The 18,962-nt window shown below is 33.5% G+C and overlaps 1 protein-coding gene across 3 annotated transcripts in view; it reads left to right on the top strand.

Moving 5' to 3' along the window:
- Positions 1-18,962, top strand: part of MTX2 (metaxin 2) — an 83,514-nt gene that overhangs the window by 39,888 nt on the left and 24,664 nt on the right. For 2 of the 3 annotated variants that reach the window (XM_074399430.1, XM_074399429.1), the window contains 6 exons: positions 3,023-3,095; positions 6,449-6,525; positions 8,148-8,240; positions 8,734-8,772; positions 9,161-9,286; positions 10,324-10,400. In XM_074399430.1, coding sequence (XP_074255531.1) covers positions 3,035-3,095; positions 6,449-6,525; positions 8,148-8,240; positions 8,734-8,772; positions 9,161-9,286; positions 10,324-10,400 — 473 coding nt within the window. In that variant the 5' untranslated portion in view covers positions 3,023-3,034. Of the gene's footprint in view, positions 1-3,022; positions 3,096-6,448; positions 6,526-8,147; positions 8,241-8,733; positions 8,773-9,160; positions 9,287-10,323; positions 10,401-18,352; positions 18,713-18,962 lie in introns of those variants that run through there. The other variant, XM_003921835.4, reaches the window with a different exon arrangement.

Genomic DNA, 18,962 nt, shown 5'->3' with positions numbered 1-18,962 from the left:
ATTTCTCTAGTTAAAGTTCTAATTTATTCTCTTTTTACCATTTTCTTCTTCTTCTTCTTCTTCTTTTTTTTTTTTTGTGGCAGGTTATTGTTGTATTGCTAGCCCCACCAGGCGAGAGTGCAGTGGTGTGATCATGGCTCACTGCAACCTTGACCTTCCAGGTCCAAGCAATCCTGCCACCTTAGCCTCTTAAGTAGCTGGGACTACAGGTGTGCGCCACCATGCTCACCTAATTTTTAAATTTTTTGGTAGGAATGGGGTCTCCTCCGTATGTTTCCTAAGCTGGTCTTGAACTCCTGGCCTCAAGTGATCCTTTTGCCTTGGCCTCCCCAAAAGTGCTGAGATTACAGGTGTGAGCCACTGCCTGGCCACATGGATCTTGTATAGCAGTTATTTCACCTGTTTCATGTAATTCCAGCCTATCTCCATTTTTTTTTCCTTTCACTTTTTGTTTTCATAAGCTCCACTCTTCTCCAGATGTAATAGAAGGGAAACAAGACTTCTCCCTTCTTCCTTTTTTTCTAATCCAGGCTTTTTGAAGGAACTGTTTATATTCATTTTCTCTAATTATTTCCTTGCAAGCCGTGCTTTGACATGATTTTGATCCATGTTGAAGTTTGAGAATCACCACCCTACTCTATCTTTGTGGGTCAGTCAGGAAGCTCACTATTGTTGTTGTGAATTGTTATCACCAGTTATAAGTTTTGGTGGACTGTTAGTTTCTGCTTAAACAGACACAGAGGAATCAAATTCTGGTGGGGCAGGATGGTGTTTAAACTTAAAAATAATAACTGCAGGTGAATTAATTAAGCTTAGGTTTGGCAGTGAGTGCCATAGCACTCACTTCTCATATAAACATGGGTAATCCAGGTCTGGTAAATACATGATTATCAAGAACCTAGGCCTCCGTACTCTTGTTGCTCTACCATTTGCAACACTCAGCTGCTACTTCATGGTTCTGTTTGGCTGCTATAGCTATAGCCATCGTTTTCACATTCTAGTCAACAAGAAGGAAAAAGGAGATACTTTCTCCTTTTAAAGAAACTTCCCAGCGGTTGTCCAGACCTTTTAGTCCAGTTGACCATACCCAGTTGTAAAGGAGCCAGGAAAATAAAAGTTTTTATTTTAGGCAACCTTGTGTGCAGATATAGGTTCTACCACTGTAGGGAAAGGGGAGAACATATATGGCAGGGATAACAGCCTCTGCCACAATAAACTCTTGGGAGCTTTGGTTGGCTCAGTCAGTAAACAGTATTGCTTAGTAGTGCACCATGAGAGGTTAACTGGGAAAACGAGGGAGATGGGAAGGACAACAGAATTAGAAAAATTAAAAATCTCCCCCTTGGCACTCTAAGAGATTCTGTCTACTTGGGTAGATCAGACATGCATACATAAGTTACAGAGCAATGTAAGAATCAGAGGGTATAACTGGGGGGGAAATCAGACTCGTGGAATGTGGGATTTAGTTTTAGTGGCAAGCATCCCTAAAGGAGTGGAGTTTTGAGAAAACAGATTAGAAGAAGAGAATTGACATACTTTTGGGTAAATGGAGTTCTTTGTACATGATATTAATCGCTGTTCAGTACTCTTACCATTTAACAAGAGTCTTAAGACTTATTTCTAATCTAGAACTGAGGAAGCAATTATAATAAACCTATGAGAAATCTCTATTGAGTAAAATTATAATATGCTTGTTAGTTTTTTAATTTATCTCATCTTACCTTTGACTGCTAGTTATAGTACTTTTATAGATAAAAGATTTGTATGTGCTAATTAGAACCATTGTAATTTACGACCTCCCAATTGAATAATTGAATGATTTTATAGAAATAACACAGTAAATATTGTGAGTAGAGAAAAAGCCAAGAAGTAGAAGAGAGAACAGGGGAGTGAGTTTTGAGTATTGTAAAAAAACAGTGGGTTTGGCAGAGTTCACCGGTGTTTAAAAATGAACTAATGTGATATAGTAATACAGTTTTGCATTTTTTTACTTAATATTATAATGTGTACATTTTTTCTTGTGAAAATTTTTCAAAAGCATGAGTTTTAAAATCAATTGTATAGCATTCCATAGTTTGGATTTACTGTAATGATTTACTGTATACCTTTATTATTAGACATTTAAATTGCTTATAAAATTTTTGTAACTATGAACAAAGTAAAGATAAACAATTTAAGTCTTTAAAATGAATTAGTGAGCATAGAAGCTACATGTTAGAATATAGAGTATTACTGGAGAGAACGTTGAGGTAGCAGAGATAGTATTTTGAGTTTTCCTCTAAAATAAGGAAGATGATGATCCTATAGAAAGTAGTGGAATGAAGCAATTAATAGCTTATACAATTTTGACTTTAGTTGTGTACTTATGAAAATTAAAGCAGTATATAGTATTGCTGGTTTATATAAACTAGTACAGCAACATAAATGTAGATAATTTACATTTTCTTCCTTAGGTGTACATATGTACTTTACGTTTCATATATTTACTGATATCTAAATCATACTGATGTTTGTTTTTGTTTTTGTTTTTGTTTTTTTTGAGGCAGTCTCACTCTGTCACCAGGCACCAGGCTAAAGTGCAGTGGCACGACCTCGGCTCACTGGCAGCCTCCACCTCCCGGGTTCAAGCAATTCTCCTGCCTCAGCTTCCCAAGTAGCTGGGACTACAGGCGCGTGCCACCACGCCCAGCTAATTTTTTTGTCTTTTCAGTAGAGACAGGGTTTCACCATGTTGGCCAGGATGGTCTCAATCTCTTGACCTCATGATCTGCCAGCCTCAACCTCCCAAAGTGCTGGGATTACAGGCGTGAGCCACTGCACCTGGCCCATACTGATTTTTAAGTAGTGAAATGACATTTTATTTTTGTTTGGAAAACAAATCCTTCACTTTAAATTGGTTCATTGTTTTCTAATAGAGTTTTGTAGTATGAAACTGTTCAGTTTAGAAAAGAAATGCATACAAATTTCTGTTTAAATATGTATATGCTTTTACTGTGCTTATTGTATCTCTCTTGATTTACAGGCCTTTTTGCAAATGTGTAATTTGCCTATCAAAGTAGTTTGTAGGGCAAATGCAGAATATATGTCTCCCTCTGGTAAGTGTGTGTTTTTTTCTTCTCTGTTAATATTATGGATTGATAAAATTATAGTGATAGTCCAGTTTGTATCTATATGTTAAAATGTCTGATTTTTTTGTTTACCCTTTGAAGATCTTTCCATGGTTTTAGAAAGTAATAATTGCAAATTTGACAATCTTGGGGTCAGCATATCTATGCATTTCAACTCTGGTCAGAGATGGTTACTGACATTTGTGGAAATAATTTTAATAGTAACGGAATTGTTTTAAATAGTAAATGTTAAGGAAATACATGATCTCAGATATCCCTAGTCTTAATGTATATAAGACTTTCCTTTTGAGAAAACAAATTTTAGTAATAGTGAATCCATTTATTATTCAACACATTTCTCTATATTCTCCCATAATACAGGCAGAAAAAGAGAGATTATAGAAAAATTAATTTGTCATTAGATCTTGAAGTCATCACTGAATTTGTTTTCTAATTAATTTTTCTAATGCTTTATTTTAACAGATTTTGAGATGCTTTTGCCTTTCTATTTTTTATAGTCAGTATTATCTTTTTGTCAGTAGATTATTGTTTTAAATAAATAATTCAAATAATTTTTAATATACAAATGTGCTGCAAAGCTGATAAATGTTATGTGTAATTGCCATGGATGTTTATTGTAATTATGATTTTGTTGGAGCAATGATAGCAAATAGAATTATTCCTTTTTGAATAAATCATTAAATATAAGTGATTAGTATAAGTGTGTAACATTGCTTTTTAGAGAGACATTTATCTTTTCATTTTGATATGATAATTTGAGTGCCTTGCGTTAAACTTTTTTTTTCCACCTTAGTTTCTAAGTGTGGTAGTATTGTTAAAAGATATGAAAACACCTCCTTTGTACATACTGAATATTCTTTTATATAAATTTTTATCATTTTAGGGATTTATGAATATGTATTTAGAAAACATTTCCAAAAAATAATTTCTAGGCTTATAAATGTAAACATATTTTAGATTCTTGGAGGCCATTCATTGACTCATTTTTGTGTTGATTTTAAACATAGATTTTTATGAACTACAGAATTCTGGAGAAATAAGTTATATTGTGGTCTGTCCATCCTTTTCCTCTATCTAGTCATACAAAAAGAGTTTATATATTTATGTACAAAGGTTAGTAATCTAATACTAAAGTTCAAATATTTGGCAAATGAGAAGTCAATATAGTTCATCTATCTGTTTCCTAAAAGTACTTAGTGTCACTTAGGTAGATATCAATTTTCTTTTTATAGACTGTGCGAAGGACAAAGATAAATATTTTAGAGACATACAAAATATATACATTCTTTCAGAGGAGGAGTCTCCAGTAGGTAGATGAGAACAGCATTTTCTAATGAGATATTTAAATTTCATCATATCTCAGATTAGTATTCTTTTTCATTTAACGATTTGAGATGATCAGGGAAATGTTTTTTATTATATTTGCTTCTTTGATCTTGTGGTAGATTTTTAAAGCAGAGAGCATGGAATAGTCAGAAGACCACTTGGTTTAAACTCTTATTTCCTGAAGAGTTGGAAATCTTTAAACCTTCTGTGACTTTGTCACATATTAACTATTTCCTTGAGAAATTTCAGTTCTCTAAGCCTCAGTGACTTTATCTATGATATAAGGGAGTTGGGTTAGATGACATCCAAGTTCCTATTTTTTGCATTCTTTGAATCTGCCAACTTGCTTGGCAACATATTCTTGCTTTCTTTAGAAATAAAAATTTTTGAAGTGATTATTCTGTCTAAGATGGTAACAAAGCCCTCAGTTTTCTTATATGACCTTTGATTGGTACCAGAAAATAACTCTCTTACTGTGTTTTTGCCTGATACCTGCAATAATAAGGATATAACATTGGCTCCATTGTCATTAAGCAGGCTAGTGACAGAAAACATTATTCACTTCTAATTCATCTTTATTTTTATATACCTCTTAATATTTAGATATATATAAGATGAATACTCAGTTGACTATCCACACTTCTTTCTTGCTTCAGACTTGACAATGCTTAATGTATTTTTAAGAAAAGAAATAAAATATCCTTTTTTCCCAAGAACTTGACACTGGTGATTAAAAATAAGAAATACGCTTTGCTCTAAAAATATTGTACTCCCAATACTCTTTGGTCTAGGTACTAAATAGTTTTCATTCTCAGATCATTTTATTTCAGGGGACCTGTAATAATTCTGGTAGTATAGTAGTTACAAAGATTTTATCCCAGGTTAAAAAAGCAATATGGCCTAATGCTTAACCAGATAAATTCTTTTTTTTTTTTTTTTTTTTTTTTTTTTGGCAAGATTTATAAACCAATAGAAGGAAGGAATGCAGAACTGGCAACAGGGAAATATCTTCTCAATACATCTATTGACTTGTGTTCCAAAAGGCCTGCCTTCCCTTTGTAATGTATGTTGTCCTATGGATGCAGATAAAGCTTTTGTTAGGGCTGTGCATTTCATCCATTACTCCTAGGCTGACTGAGCCAGAGAGGAGTGAATCTATTGAAAAGGAGCAGGAAGAAGCCTGCTGTTAGTGTGCACTCTATTTGAACTAGGTCTGATAGCGGGTTTCATTCTTTAGCATTTAGAGTAGATCCTTGCTATTTGGAGATTATTTTGTTCTCTCAACTCTAATAATTCCATCAAGTATTAGCATTTGTAAAGCTAAACTTTCCTTTTTAATGTGGCATTTGTCTATAGAAGCTATCTTTTATAAATATACTATTATTTTTTCCCACATGTTGGGAACATACTCTGTATTATAACTCACCAACTAACCTGCCTTCGAAGATTGTTAATTCTTTTAATTCTTTCTATTTTGAGTCAAAGACGTTTATTAATATACAATTACTTGCTTAAAATGTTGATCTCAATGGATATCAAAGACTTAAAAGATGTAAAAGGATTTCTTAAATGTAGTTTACAATATAGATTGATCACTGTACTCTGAAAAGAAAGCCCAGTTAAATTTCTTTGAAATTTATCAGTGGTCATGTACCAGTGCCCTGGCTTGGTTCATATAATTTGGATGATTAATGTTTGCTGCTATATGGTGATATGTTCTTGTTGGCTCTGAAAAGAGAATGTTGTGTGATCTGTTATATCTAAATGAAAACTCTAGAAATGAGTTTACTTGTTCTCCTTTTCTAAAATTGGTTAGTAATCAGTGTTTAAAATTTATCAAATTTAATGTACATATCTAACAAAAATTTTCAAAAATTACACTTTTATGGAATCCCGATTAATAAATATCATATCTGAGTTTTGTGATTTTTTTAAATTATCACAAACTGTAATTTACTGAAAGTATTTTTATACTTTTTTTTTTCTCTCAACAGGTAAAGTACCTTTTATTCATGTGGGAAATCAAGTAGTATCCGAACTTGGTCCAATAGTCCAATTTGTTAAAGCCAAGGTAATAAAAAAAGATATTAAATGCATTTGATCATAGTTACTAAGTCATTCATCATTCTTTAATGTATATTAGCATTTACACTGATTTCAACCTAGTTTTATAAAATGCCAATGCAAACTACTGGAAAATATTTCTGAAGTGTAAGTATTTTTTCATAATATAATGGCAAAAGAGGTAGCTTTTTTTCTTTATTAATGTCAAATTTATTAAAGGTATGTAATTTTAAAATGTAGTCTAAAGATATGGTTTGATCTTTACAAAATGGTAGATAATTTTGTAACTTATGCTTGAGAACTGTGGTCATAAATGAAAACTATTAGGTTTTGAAGTCTGGCTGACCTTTGAAAAGGGAGATAAAGGATATGTTTGAAGTTGGATGTATTTATCCATTCTAATGATTCTGCTTTGCATTTATTCAGTTTAGATTTTAATAGTTTTTAAGGAACAACTCCCATTAACGGTTTTGGAAACATCCTTTCAGACTTTTCTTTTTGCATATATGGAAAAACCTAGATCATACTAGTATGTGTTATTTTGCAACATACCTTTTAAAATCATAAGTAGTTTGGAAATTCTTCTATATTAATAGTTATAGATACATATCCTTTCACATTGTTGTATAGTAGTCTACTGTATTGGATATATTATTTTTTTTTTCTTCAGTACCCTCCCCCTGTATTAGATATAGTATAATTTTATTTACTCAAATTTATTGACAGACATTTAGGTCATGACCAATTTTTTGCTATTCTAGAATACTAAGATAAATTGTCTTGTATGTATACCTTTGAACACTGTCTCTCTCCTTAGAATAAATTCCTAAAAGTGGTATTGGGATGTCATAGGTTATGTACTTTGTTTTTTTTTTTAAGATGGAGTCTTGCTTTGTTGCCCAGGCTGGAGTTCAGTGGTGCAATTTCAGCTCACTGCAACCTCTGCCTCCTGGGTTCAAGCGATTCTTCTGCCTCAGCCTCCTAGGTAGCTGGGACTACAGGCATGCACCACTAATTTTTGTATTTTTAGTAGAGATGGGGTTTCACCATATTGGCCAGACTGGTCTCAAGCTCCTGACCTCATGATCAGCCCACCTCCACCTCCCAAAGTGCTGGGATTACAGGCATGAGCCACTGCTCCTGGCCAGGTTATATACTTTTTAAATCTTGCAGTAGACTGCCAGAACTAAAGGTTATACCATTTTATGTATCTCATATTTACTAAAGTGTATTAGAATTTTTAAATAAGTGGGGGTTTCCCCCTTATTTTTACTAACAGTATTTTTTTCATCTTTGACCACACATCAGTCTTTTTGGTATTTCCTTTTTTTCTAAGAAGGTTAGTCTCTTAAACAAGGTTTGCTAATCATTCTGTGTTTTTCTTTTATGAAGTAATTGACAATGTAATTTTCTCTATTGAAAGATACAATAATGAAAAACAAGTACATACTAACATTTTATAGTGATAACAGAGTATTAAATATGCTTTTATATAAAATAATTTTTAGGGGGCATTTTGGAAATTTAATTCATTGTATAGTTGCATGTTATATTATTGGTTAGTAAGATAACTGAAAGCTTTTGTACATTTAATATGAGTTCTTTTAAATTTTTAAAAATTCCCTGTAGGGTCATTCTCTTAGTGATGGGCTGGATGAAGTCCAAAAAGCAGAAATGAAAGCTTACATGGAATTAGTCAACAATATGCTGTTGACTGCAGAGGTAAAATACTAGATGATATGACTTGAAAATAAGCTTTTTCTCTAATTCTCCTAAAATAGAATGTTTCTTAGGGGTTAAAGTTATTGAGAAACAGGAAAAACAGTCAAGTAATTCTTGACTGGGATGGCTACCTAAATTATTTGGTAACATTATCTTTGAACAAAATACCTGACATTTTCAGTTCTAGTTTTTCTGTTTATAAAAAGGGGTGATTGTTGCCTACTCATTATTTTACTTTGGCCTTTGGAATTTACTTAAATAATAACTATAAAACACTTTAATGATATTGAGACATGTATTGTGTGGGTAAAAATATTTTTATAAAGTATCATCATTACATTTAATAATTCTGGATAGCAGCTAAGGAAAACAAACCCCTATGCATGTGACTTATGAAATTAGCTTATAAAAAATTGCCTTGGCAAGTAATAACTTTCTTTATCCTTTTTCTCTTTGGTATTCTAAAGTTTAGTGACTGTTTTTTTGTTCCTAGTTGTATCTTCAGTGGTGTGATGAAGCTACAGTAGGGGAGGTGAGTGGTTCTGTAGCATTTATCTTAATTAAAATTTAATGAGAAAACACTTTTGCTCAGAATCGCAAGTCCCTGCTCATAAATGAAACATTGTGGTTTATACCATTAGTGATATAGTTTTTCACTTACTTTAATTTTGCTTGCACATACAATTTAGGGAAGCTATATGTCATTGTTTGATATAACGGGTTGCAAAGTACATAAGAATTTATATGTTTTTAAAGGGCATGGCTTAAAATTTTTAATTTTTTGGATTGCAAGCTGTGTATTTTTTTCAGATTGCTCTATTTATGTTCTTTGAAAATATATTTCTTTTAGAATTCTATTTGTAAAAACAGGCATTGTTTTTAGGAAGGATCATCTTTTTAACAAAATCTTTTTGCTGTAGATCACTCATGCTAGGTATGGATCTCCTTACCCTTGGCCTCTGAATCATATTTTGGCCTATCAGAAACAGTGGGAGGTCAAACGTAAGATGAAAGCTATTGGATGGGGAAAGAAGACTCTGGACCAGGTCAGTTCAGGTTGAAGTTGACAAAACCCTCAACTTTTATACATTGAAAGAATCATTTGTATCGATACTCCTTTTAAAGAAAAACTTTTAATAATATGACATTTGCAAGAAAACCATTTGCTATTATTTTCACTAACATAATTTTATTTTTAAAAAATCATACATGCTTGATGTAAAGCAGATGATATACTGCAAGTAAGTGTAAAAAAGCAATGAAACTTGTCTGAAATCTCATCACCTAGAAATTGACACCCTTAACTATTTGGAGAGCCTTCTTCTAGATGTTTCTTAGTGACATTTTCTCAAATGGGATAATATTATGCCTGCTACTGTATAACCTGAGGGTTTTTTTTTTTTTTTTTAATTGAACAATACATTGTGGGCACCTTTTATTTCACTAAATATAGATCTGCAGCATCAGGGCTTTAGAAAAAAAAGCCCTGTGAATACAGTACTTCATATATCCTTTTTTTTTCTTTTTCTTTTTGCTGTTAAAGTAGCAAAACTTAAAAATACATATCTTGTCCACAAGCATCATTAAGTTAATTAATGTTTGTCTTTTCCAAGGCTACCCTTAATACTAGCCAGCCATCTCTCTGATGTACCATTGGCCACAAGGGGGTTTCACTAAATGAAAAGGGATAGAATAAATAAAAATCTCACTCCACTAGTGGGAAAACAACTCAAATGCTTTTACTCATGGTGGGTCAGTGGCGTTACTTTTATTAAGCAGATTTTTTTGGTATATGCAAAGCCATTTGAATATATGGATTCAAGAAAACACTTTTGCTCTTGACAAAATCCTTATAAGTAACTTAAATCTACTTGTATTTTAAAGAAAATTCACTCAAAATTTCTTCCTATTTCATATATAGAAAGTATTTCATATATATGTGGTCTGTAGTCTTATTAAAACATAAAAGGTTAACCTGAATTTGTATTTTTTATTATAATCTGTGATACAAATTACGTTTTAGATACTTTTTACTGTTTTGCTAATTTAAATATTTTTCTTTGGGGCTCATTGCCTGTGTTAGGTCTTAGAGGATGTAGACCAGTGCTGTCAAGCTCTCTCTCAAAGACTGGGAACACAACCGTATTTCTTCAATAAGCAGTAAGAAAGTTTACTTTTTTAAAGTTAATTTTCTGTACTGTTAGGTTGCAAATTTCTTTATTTCATAAAAGAATTGCTTTTTCAGGAAAAGATGTGGTTTTTATAATTTTTGTACTCAAATATTTTTGTAGCACTTCTTTACTATCAGACAGAGTGCTAGGCTCTAGGAGACTTGTTTTCTAAAATGTGGTTCTTGTTAAGAATTTCCCTTAAAGGCAGTCATGTAAATTAGTCATTTATGGTAAGTTTTTTTTTTTTTTTTTTCTTTTGAGATGGAGTCTTGCTTTGTTGCCAGGCTGGAGTGCAATGGCGTGATCTCAGCTCACTGCAACCTCCACCTCCTGGGTTCAAGCATTTCTCCTGCCTCAGCCTCTCGAGTATGTGGGACTACAGCATGCGTCACCCTGCCCAGCTAATTTTTGTGTTTTGGTAGAGACAGGGTTTCACCATGTTAGCCAGGATGATCTTGATCCCCTGACCTCAAGTGATCCACTTGCCTTGACCTCCCAAAATACTGGGATTATAAGCGTGAGCCATTGCACCCAGCCTCATATGATAAAGTTTTAATGAGGTAGTTCAGGGTGCTATAAATGGAACTACAAAATCTTAACAAAATTCTAAACTTGTAAAGCACTATACAACATGAAGAATAGTAAGTTACTGTTAATGCAACTATAGTTTTCTATGTAGGAAGATACCTGGAGGACTAGAAGAGTCAATAAAACTAAATAGTAGGCCGGGCGCGGTGGCTCAAGCCTGTAATCCCAGCACTTTGGGAGGCCGAGGCGGGTGGATCACAAGGTCGAGAGATCGAGACCATCCTGGTCAACATGGTGAAACCCCGTCTCTACTAAAAATACCAAAAAAAAATTAGCTGGGCATGGTGGCGCGTGCCTGTAATCCCAGCTACTCAGGAGGCTGAGGCAGGAGAATTGCCTGAGCCCAGGAGGCGGAGGTTGCAGTGAGCCGAGATCACGCCATTGCACTCCAGCCTGGGTAACAAGAGCGAAACTCCGTCTCAAAAAAAAAAAAAAAAAAAAAAAAACTAAATAGTAAAAAATATTGTTTGATAGACAAGCACTATTATGAACTTACCTTTTAAATGTTAATGAAAATATTTGTAAAACAGAAAATATAAAGGATATAGGTTAAATATATGTGTATATATGTAAATTGAATAATGTTTCATTGACAGATTTACTTTTGCAATTTTGAAAAAAATATAATGAAGGCAAAGAATGAATTTTCCTTTGTTAAAAAATTTTAATTTTAATACATCAGAATCAGCTATCCTATGATCCAGTGTAAAATGGGCTTAAAGCATTTTAATCTCAAGACTTTGCCTAGAAAGTAACCTTTTCTTGGCATTTTAATAAAAATTATATGTTTTTTAGATTAATAATTTTAAAAAGGCATTATTTGCTATTATGTGTTATATCTTCATAAACATTCCTCTTCTATAACCATATCAAATATATTTGGGTAAAGATAATATTTGTAGTAAAAAAAAAATGACTATAATGATAGTTTGGAAATATTTAAGTTATGTATACTATATATAATTGATATTAAAATCTGGGGTCTGTTGATCTTTGAAGCAGAAAGGTCACAGAATTCAAACCGTGAAATTCTGGTAGGTAAAGTTTCTACAGTTTTGTTCCTATTTCTAGTGATGCTTGCTATGCAGATTCTATTTTTCAGTCCCTAACACAAGAGAAATGTATCCAGATGTTAGTATTATGTGGTTTCTTTTCTTTCTGATATAGGAATTCTCAGGAATTGAAAAGCTCAGAAGGGGTGTGTTTTATTGAAATGCGTTATTCCATTTTACAAGTTAGTTTTGTTATGCACGTTGTCTTTAGAGGAGTTCAGGAGAATAGATCTAACTTACTTTTCTTCTCAGTTAAACTCATTGTCATTATGTTAGTAACCAGAGTTTGGCATGTGACTCAGTGGAAATATCAGTTATATTTAAACTTGTAATGAAAACTTCTAACTTAGAGCAGTTGAAACACCAAAGACTTGCTTTTGAGAAACTATTTAACTGATAATATAATGTAGATAGAGTTTTGACATAATTTTCCTTTACATAATACTTAGATAAACGTTTTCCCTAAAAATAAGATTAAAGATAAAAGAGATTTAATTTTTAATTTTACTCGATCATTTAATTAATACTAAAATGCAAATAAAGTACATTTAGAAAAAAGTAACTGGTATTTCACTTTGTTGTGCCAGCATTTTTCTCATTCCTTTATCAGTAGCTGGAGTCATTACTTTGTGAGATACTGTGCTGAATAGAGCTCTGTTCTAAGTCAAGATACATGGAAGTATACTGCAAGTCAGAGGATCTGAATTCTATACTTGGTTCTGACATATCTCTAACTCTAAGTTGCTCTTAATTTCTCTGTGTATGCACCAGTCCCTTACCCCCTAAAATTAGAATTAACTTTCCTTCTTGCTCACCTGCTGGGGATGTTGGGAGGACTCATGAAAGAAACCAAATGCTTTTACTTGATGAGAGAAAGGAAAAGGGTAGTTAAGGGAGATCTTACAGAAAGAATAATAATTGCGAATAGAGGCCAAAAAGCAAGGGGCTTGATTTACAAAGCTTGAGTGATAGTCCTAAAGATAAGTTATTGGTATATAAAGAAAGGATATGTGGATTATTTCTAGTAGTATGAAGAGATAAAAAGTTAATCATATATTGGGAAAGAACAATTAGGAAATACACCCAGACAATATTAATGCTTTTGCAACTAGATGATACTATGAAGGTGTCAGAGAGAAGGAAATGTGAAATAATGAATAAGCAAAGCAAAAAAGATGAGTGCCAGAAAAATCTTAAATGGAAAATGATAGAAAAATGTTCAATTTTGCTGTTTTTATTTTGGTATTCAAATGAAAAAAACCAACAGAAGCAATAGATAACCAACAGAAACATGGAAAGAATAATAATATAAGAAGGCATCAAATTTCTTAAGACTTTAAAAATATATTTGTTATCCTGGAATTTTTTAAAATAAAAAGTCTATAAAGATAAATGCAATAATGTATGAAACATCTTAGAGCTCATAGGAGGGGAATTGCTGTCTATATTTGAATTATAATCACAGACTATTTGGTAAGCAGAGGGGTAGAAAGTTATGTTTTCTCTTCACATGGTATAGCAAGATAATTAAAATTGGAGGTACATGAAGATATTAACTCAATTAACAATTGAGTAGAAATACTGGATAAAGTATATATTTTTTGTTCTTGTCTTTTATGCGAATTGGAAATATTTTTCTGAATTTGTTGCTTTTTGTTAAGTCAGGTTTATTGATGTGTAATTTATATTTAGTAAAATTGGTACTTTTTTTTTTTTTTTTTTTTGGAGACGGAGTTTCACTCTTGTTACCCAGGCTGGAGTGCAATGGCGTGATCTTGGCTCACCGCAACCTCTGCCTCCTGGGTTCAGGCAATTTTTTTCTCCTGCCTCAGCCTCCTGAGTAGCTGGGATTACAGGCACGCGCCACCATGCCCAGCTAATTTTTTGTATTTTTAGTAGAGACGGGGTTTCACCATGTTGACCAGGATGGTCTCAATCTCTTGACCTCGTGATCCACCCACCTCGGCCTCCCAAAGTGCTGGGATTACAGGCGTGAGCCACCACGCCCGTCTTACTCTATGAATTTTAACAAAGGCATATAATTGTATAACCGTCACCTATCAACTAAAATATCATTTGTACTTTTTAAAAAGAAAGACTTGTTGGAATCAGTAATTTATATATGTCAGAGTCAGTATAAGGAGTTGCTCAAATTTGGAAAAAATACAAAAAAAATATACTTTAAAAGTTAGGTGTGTGTGGATTTATACAGTCATGCTCTGTATGACAACCTTTCAGTCCATGATGGACCAAATATATGATGATGGTCCCTTAAGATTGTAATATCATCTATTTACTGTACCTTTTATATGTTTAGATATGTTTATATACACAAGTAGTTACCATTGTGTTACGGTTGCCTATAGTACTCAGTACTGCTATGTGTTAATACAGGTTTGTAGCCTAGGAGCAATAGGCTGTACCATATAGTCTAGGTGTGTAGTAGGCCGTACTGTCTAGGTTTGTGTAAGTAGATTCTATGATGTTCACACAGCGAGAAAATTGCCAGACAATGCATTTATCATTAAATTTCTCAATGCATTTCTCAATGCATTGTGCATTAAACCAAACCACAATTGTATGTGCTTTGGTTTAATCTGTTGAGTTCTACTTCTGTTGATGTTCTAAAGTAACTTGCCACAAAGTTGCTATCTTTATGTAAAATCAGATCAGTTTTTATATGCTCATGGCCATAGGTAATTCAATACCTCTGGAGTTATGTGGATATATATTTGCAACAAGTAACATTTTGACCACTTCAGGGGTACTTCTGGAGCACTCATTTGAGCATACATTGATACTTGAACTCTTTCAAAGCCTTTATTTATTGATAAAGGATACCCATCTATATTACTGGAAGATCTATCAGGAAATATGTTAACTTTTTCAGGCTCTAGTACAAGAAGCATAGGGTAGCTGGCACTAAACAAGAATTAGAAAAATAAGTTCTAAGTTGGTAAGATAGGATGTACCTTGTAAGAAATATGTTCAGGGATGTGGAAGAGTTGGTGTTTGCATTATTCTCACCAAGCACCTCAGCTCCACAATCATCCATTCTATATCCTTGTTTTTTTGCAGGGATCCATTCATTATTGATTCGTCCCTGTGATGATAAGATTATGATGCTGTTGAGTCCAAGGACCCTTGAGATATTTTTTTAAAAACTGTATCGTTGGCTACCCTTTTAAACATGGCCATATATTGCACATTTGACTTTGATTAACACTTCATGAGTGTGTCAAAAGAGTGGAAGGCTTTCAAAAAATTAAATTACTGCTATTGAGAAAATATCCCACACAACTTAGGATGCTTTCTTTTTTATTTCATTTATTTATTCAGCAACTGCTGTTTCAGTTCCTTAGATACTGTGCTGAGAACTGGGAATTCAAAGATATATGCAGTGTTGCCTTTAAAGAGCTTGGCATGTAATGAGGAAAACAGTTAAGTGAACACAGTTATAATGTGCTATGAGAAGTATGTCACCTTTTTACTGGTTCATTCAATGCAAATTTATTGAGAACCTGCTTTGTGGCAGGAATTGTTCTAGGTGTTGTGGATATAGCAGGAACCAAGTAGGTGAAGTCCTTTCTCTATAGGACTCTCTGGTAGAGGAGATGCACAATAAGCAAAAAATAAAATTGTATATTATTAATTGCCACATGTAGTATTAAAAAAGGACCTAATGATAAGGAGTGACTACATGTCCACTTTAGTTTGGGTGGTCTGAGGAGACTTAAAGATGTGCCATTTAAACCTTATTCTAAAAAATAAGGAGCCAGTGTGAAGTCAAAAGAAGAGTATTTTAGGCAGCAGGCATAGTTGGAGTCAAGGTCCCCAAATTGGCTTGAGTTTGTTGTTCAAATGCAAGAAGCCAGTTTGGGCTGTGTGCTAAGAATGGTAAGATGTGAAGCTAAAGAGGTAGGTAGAGGCCAGATCATCAAGGCTCTGCATGCTTGGTGTAAGGAGTTTGGTATTTTAGTATAAGTAGAACAGAAATCCATTCGAATATTTTGTGCTTAGAGTTGGTATGATCTGCTGACATGAGCCATTCTGACTATGGTATGGAGAATGAGTAGAAGCAGGAAGACACTTTGGGAGGCTATCGCAGAGGTCTGGGTGAGAGGTGATGATAGTTGCACTGTGAGATCATAATGAAGAATAGGTAAGTGGTGGCATTCAGGGCATATTTTGGAGGTAGTGTCTCACCAGATTTGCTAATGGATATAGGAGGGTAAAAGAAAGGACTCAAGAGTAGCCCCTAGATTTTTGGCCTGAATGGCTGGGTGGATAGTGGTGCCTTTAATTTTGGAAAGTTTGGTGGACAAACAGGTTTGGGATACTGTAAATTACTGCCATTGAGAAAATAAAATATCCCATACATCTTAGGATGTTCCACATCCTGCTCCACACATACTCTACATTGAAGTGGAGATGTTACGTAGGCATTTGAATGTATGAATCCAGAGCTCAGGGGAGACATTAGGACCAGAGGTAAATATTTAGGAGTCAGTGGCATCAAGATGGTATTTAAAGCCATGGATCTCTAGGAGATTATCAGTAGGGATCAAGGCCACATAGCTCATAAGTGATAGTATTGAGATTGGGATTCAAATTTGGGTTTTTACCAACTTTATTCTGCCAAACCACATTTCTACAGCATATTTTTACATTTATGGAGGCTAGCACATTTTCTCAAAAGCTTTATCACTATGGGACTCAAGAGTATTAATTAGCTCATAATTATGATGGCATTTTCTTGTTTTAGTAATATTGCATTAGTAATTATTTTAATATAATGTAGATTGGTGATGCCCTACTTATAGATCATTAGTAGTGGGGTAAATTTCATTTTGTTGTTTGTAATATATAATTAAAGAGAAAAAAAAAACCCTAGAAATTATGTTGAAGCCGTCCTTATGATTTTGTCTCCTTCAGAAATCTAAGTTACTTTAAATGTGGTAAAATTGAAGTTATGTTGTGTTGTCGATTTGTGATTGGGTATCTTTTTTTGATCCTATCACCACAGTGAGATCTTTTGTGCTTTGACAGCACTTTGTTTATATAGCTATTAAAATACTTAATTTTTTTTTTTTTTTTTTTTTTTTTTGAGATGGATTTTGTTCTTGTTGCCCAGGCTGGAGTGCAATGGCTTGATCTTGGCTCACTGCAGACTCTGCCTCCCGGGTTCAAGTCATCTCCTGCTTCAGCCTCCTGAGTAGCTGGGATTACAGGCATGCACCACCATGCCTGGCCAATTTTTTACTTCTTAGAAGAGATGAGGTTTCTCCATGTTGGTCAGGCTGGTCTCGAACTCCTGACCTCAGGTGATCTGCCTGCCTCAACCTCCCAGAGTTTTGGGATTACAGGCATGAGCCACCACAATTGGTCAATAAATTGTGCTTATTAAAACAATTTTATAATTTATATTTCATATCCATGAGAGTGTTTTTCTTGATTTTGTGTCTAGCATGTGGTATAGTTTCTGGCACATTAGAGATCTGTTGTGTTTATTTAGTGACTAAAGTAATGAACTAAATGAATATGATCATTACATCTATATTATTTTAACACAAATATTGTTACTAAAGAAAGCAAGTCACACAACTAGCAAATCATATATACATATTTTTTATATAACAGAAACTTTGTTTCTCATGTGGCTTTTTTCTTTTAAATTGATGAATAAAATGATTTTAAAAAACGTATCCACAGGGGTCTTTTAAGTATCCACAGGACATTGTTTCTGGGACCCCCACAGATACTAAAATCTGCAGAGTTGAAGTCTCTTATATAAAATGGCATAATTGCTTATGTAAATTTAATGTTATGAGAAAATAAAATAAAATTGTGCCGTGTTTGCATATAGTCTATGTACATCCTCCTGTATATTTTAAGTCATCAGTAGATAGCTTATAATACCCAATATACACAATCTCTAAATGGTATACAGTAGTGCTATCTTAAACCATCCTCCCACCTCAGCCTCCCAAGTAGCAGGGACTATAGGCATGCACCACCATGCCTGGCTAATTTTTGTAAATATGAGGCTTCACCACGTTGTTCAGGTTGATTGTGAACTCCTGATCTTAAACAGCCCATCAGAGCCTCCCAAAGTGCTGGGATTACAGGCATGAACCATCACGTTTGGCCTGTATTGTTATTTCTAATCTTTTAAAATATTTTTGATCTGACGTTGGTTGAACCTGCGAGTCTGGGACCTGTGGGTAAAGAGGGCCAACTGGATTTTCTACCCTAAGAGTTATATGCTACTTACTCATGTTACTCTCATTTCTACTTTTAGGCCTACTGAACTTGATGCACTGGTATTTGGCCATCTGTACACCATTCTTACCACACAATTAACAAATGATGAACTTTCTGAAAAGGTGAAAAACTATAGTAACCTCCTTGCTTTCTGTAGGAGAATTGAACAGCACTATTTTGAAGATCGTGGTAAAGGCAGACTGTCATAAGTGTTACGTGTTAGTCTCATAAGTCTAATTTTTGACATATGTTTTACTTGAATGTTATATTAGATATTGGTATCAGAATTTTAAAACCAAATTACTGTTTTTTGAAACCTCAAAACAAATTATACAATGTATCTTATATATGTGCTTTATGTTGTTACTTGTGTATACATTAAAATAATTCTGAATTATTTCATTTGATATATTGTATTCTATATCTTGAAATTTTTGTTTCCTTGAAACATGCATGCATATAAAAATAAAACTTACACAACTGTATTGATGTTACATTTACTTTCTTTTGATTTTTCTGAAAGTCATTCACTGAATTTTACACATGTAGAATAAACAGAGTCTTTTCTAAGGCAAGTAATTTGTGTTACGTGCTCCAAGATTCCATTGCTAGATACGTGGTGAAACTGATAGCGGGTAAAAATGTTC

This window comes from Saimiri boliviensis, chromosome 5 (assembly GCF_048565385.1).
Source record: "Saimiri boliviensis isolate mSaiBol1 chromosome 5, mSaiBol1.pri, whole genome shotgun sequence".
NCBI classification, from domain to species: Eukaryota; Metazoa; Chordata; class Mammalia; order Primates; family Cebidae; genus Saimiri; species Saimiri boliviensis.
The sequence above is the reverse complement of the archived record's forward strand: the minus strand, read 5'-3'. Positions and strand labels throughout refer to the sequence as shown.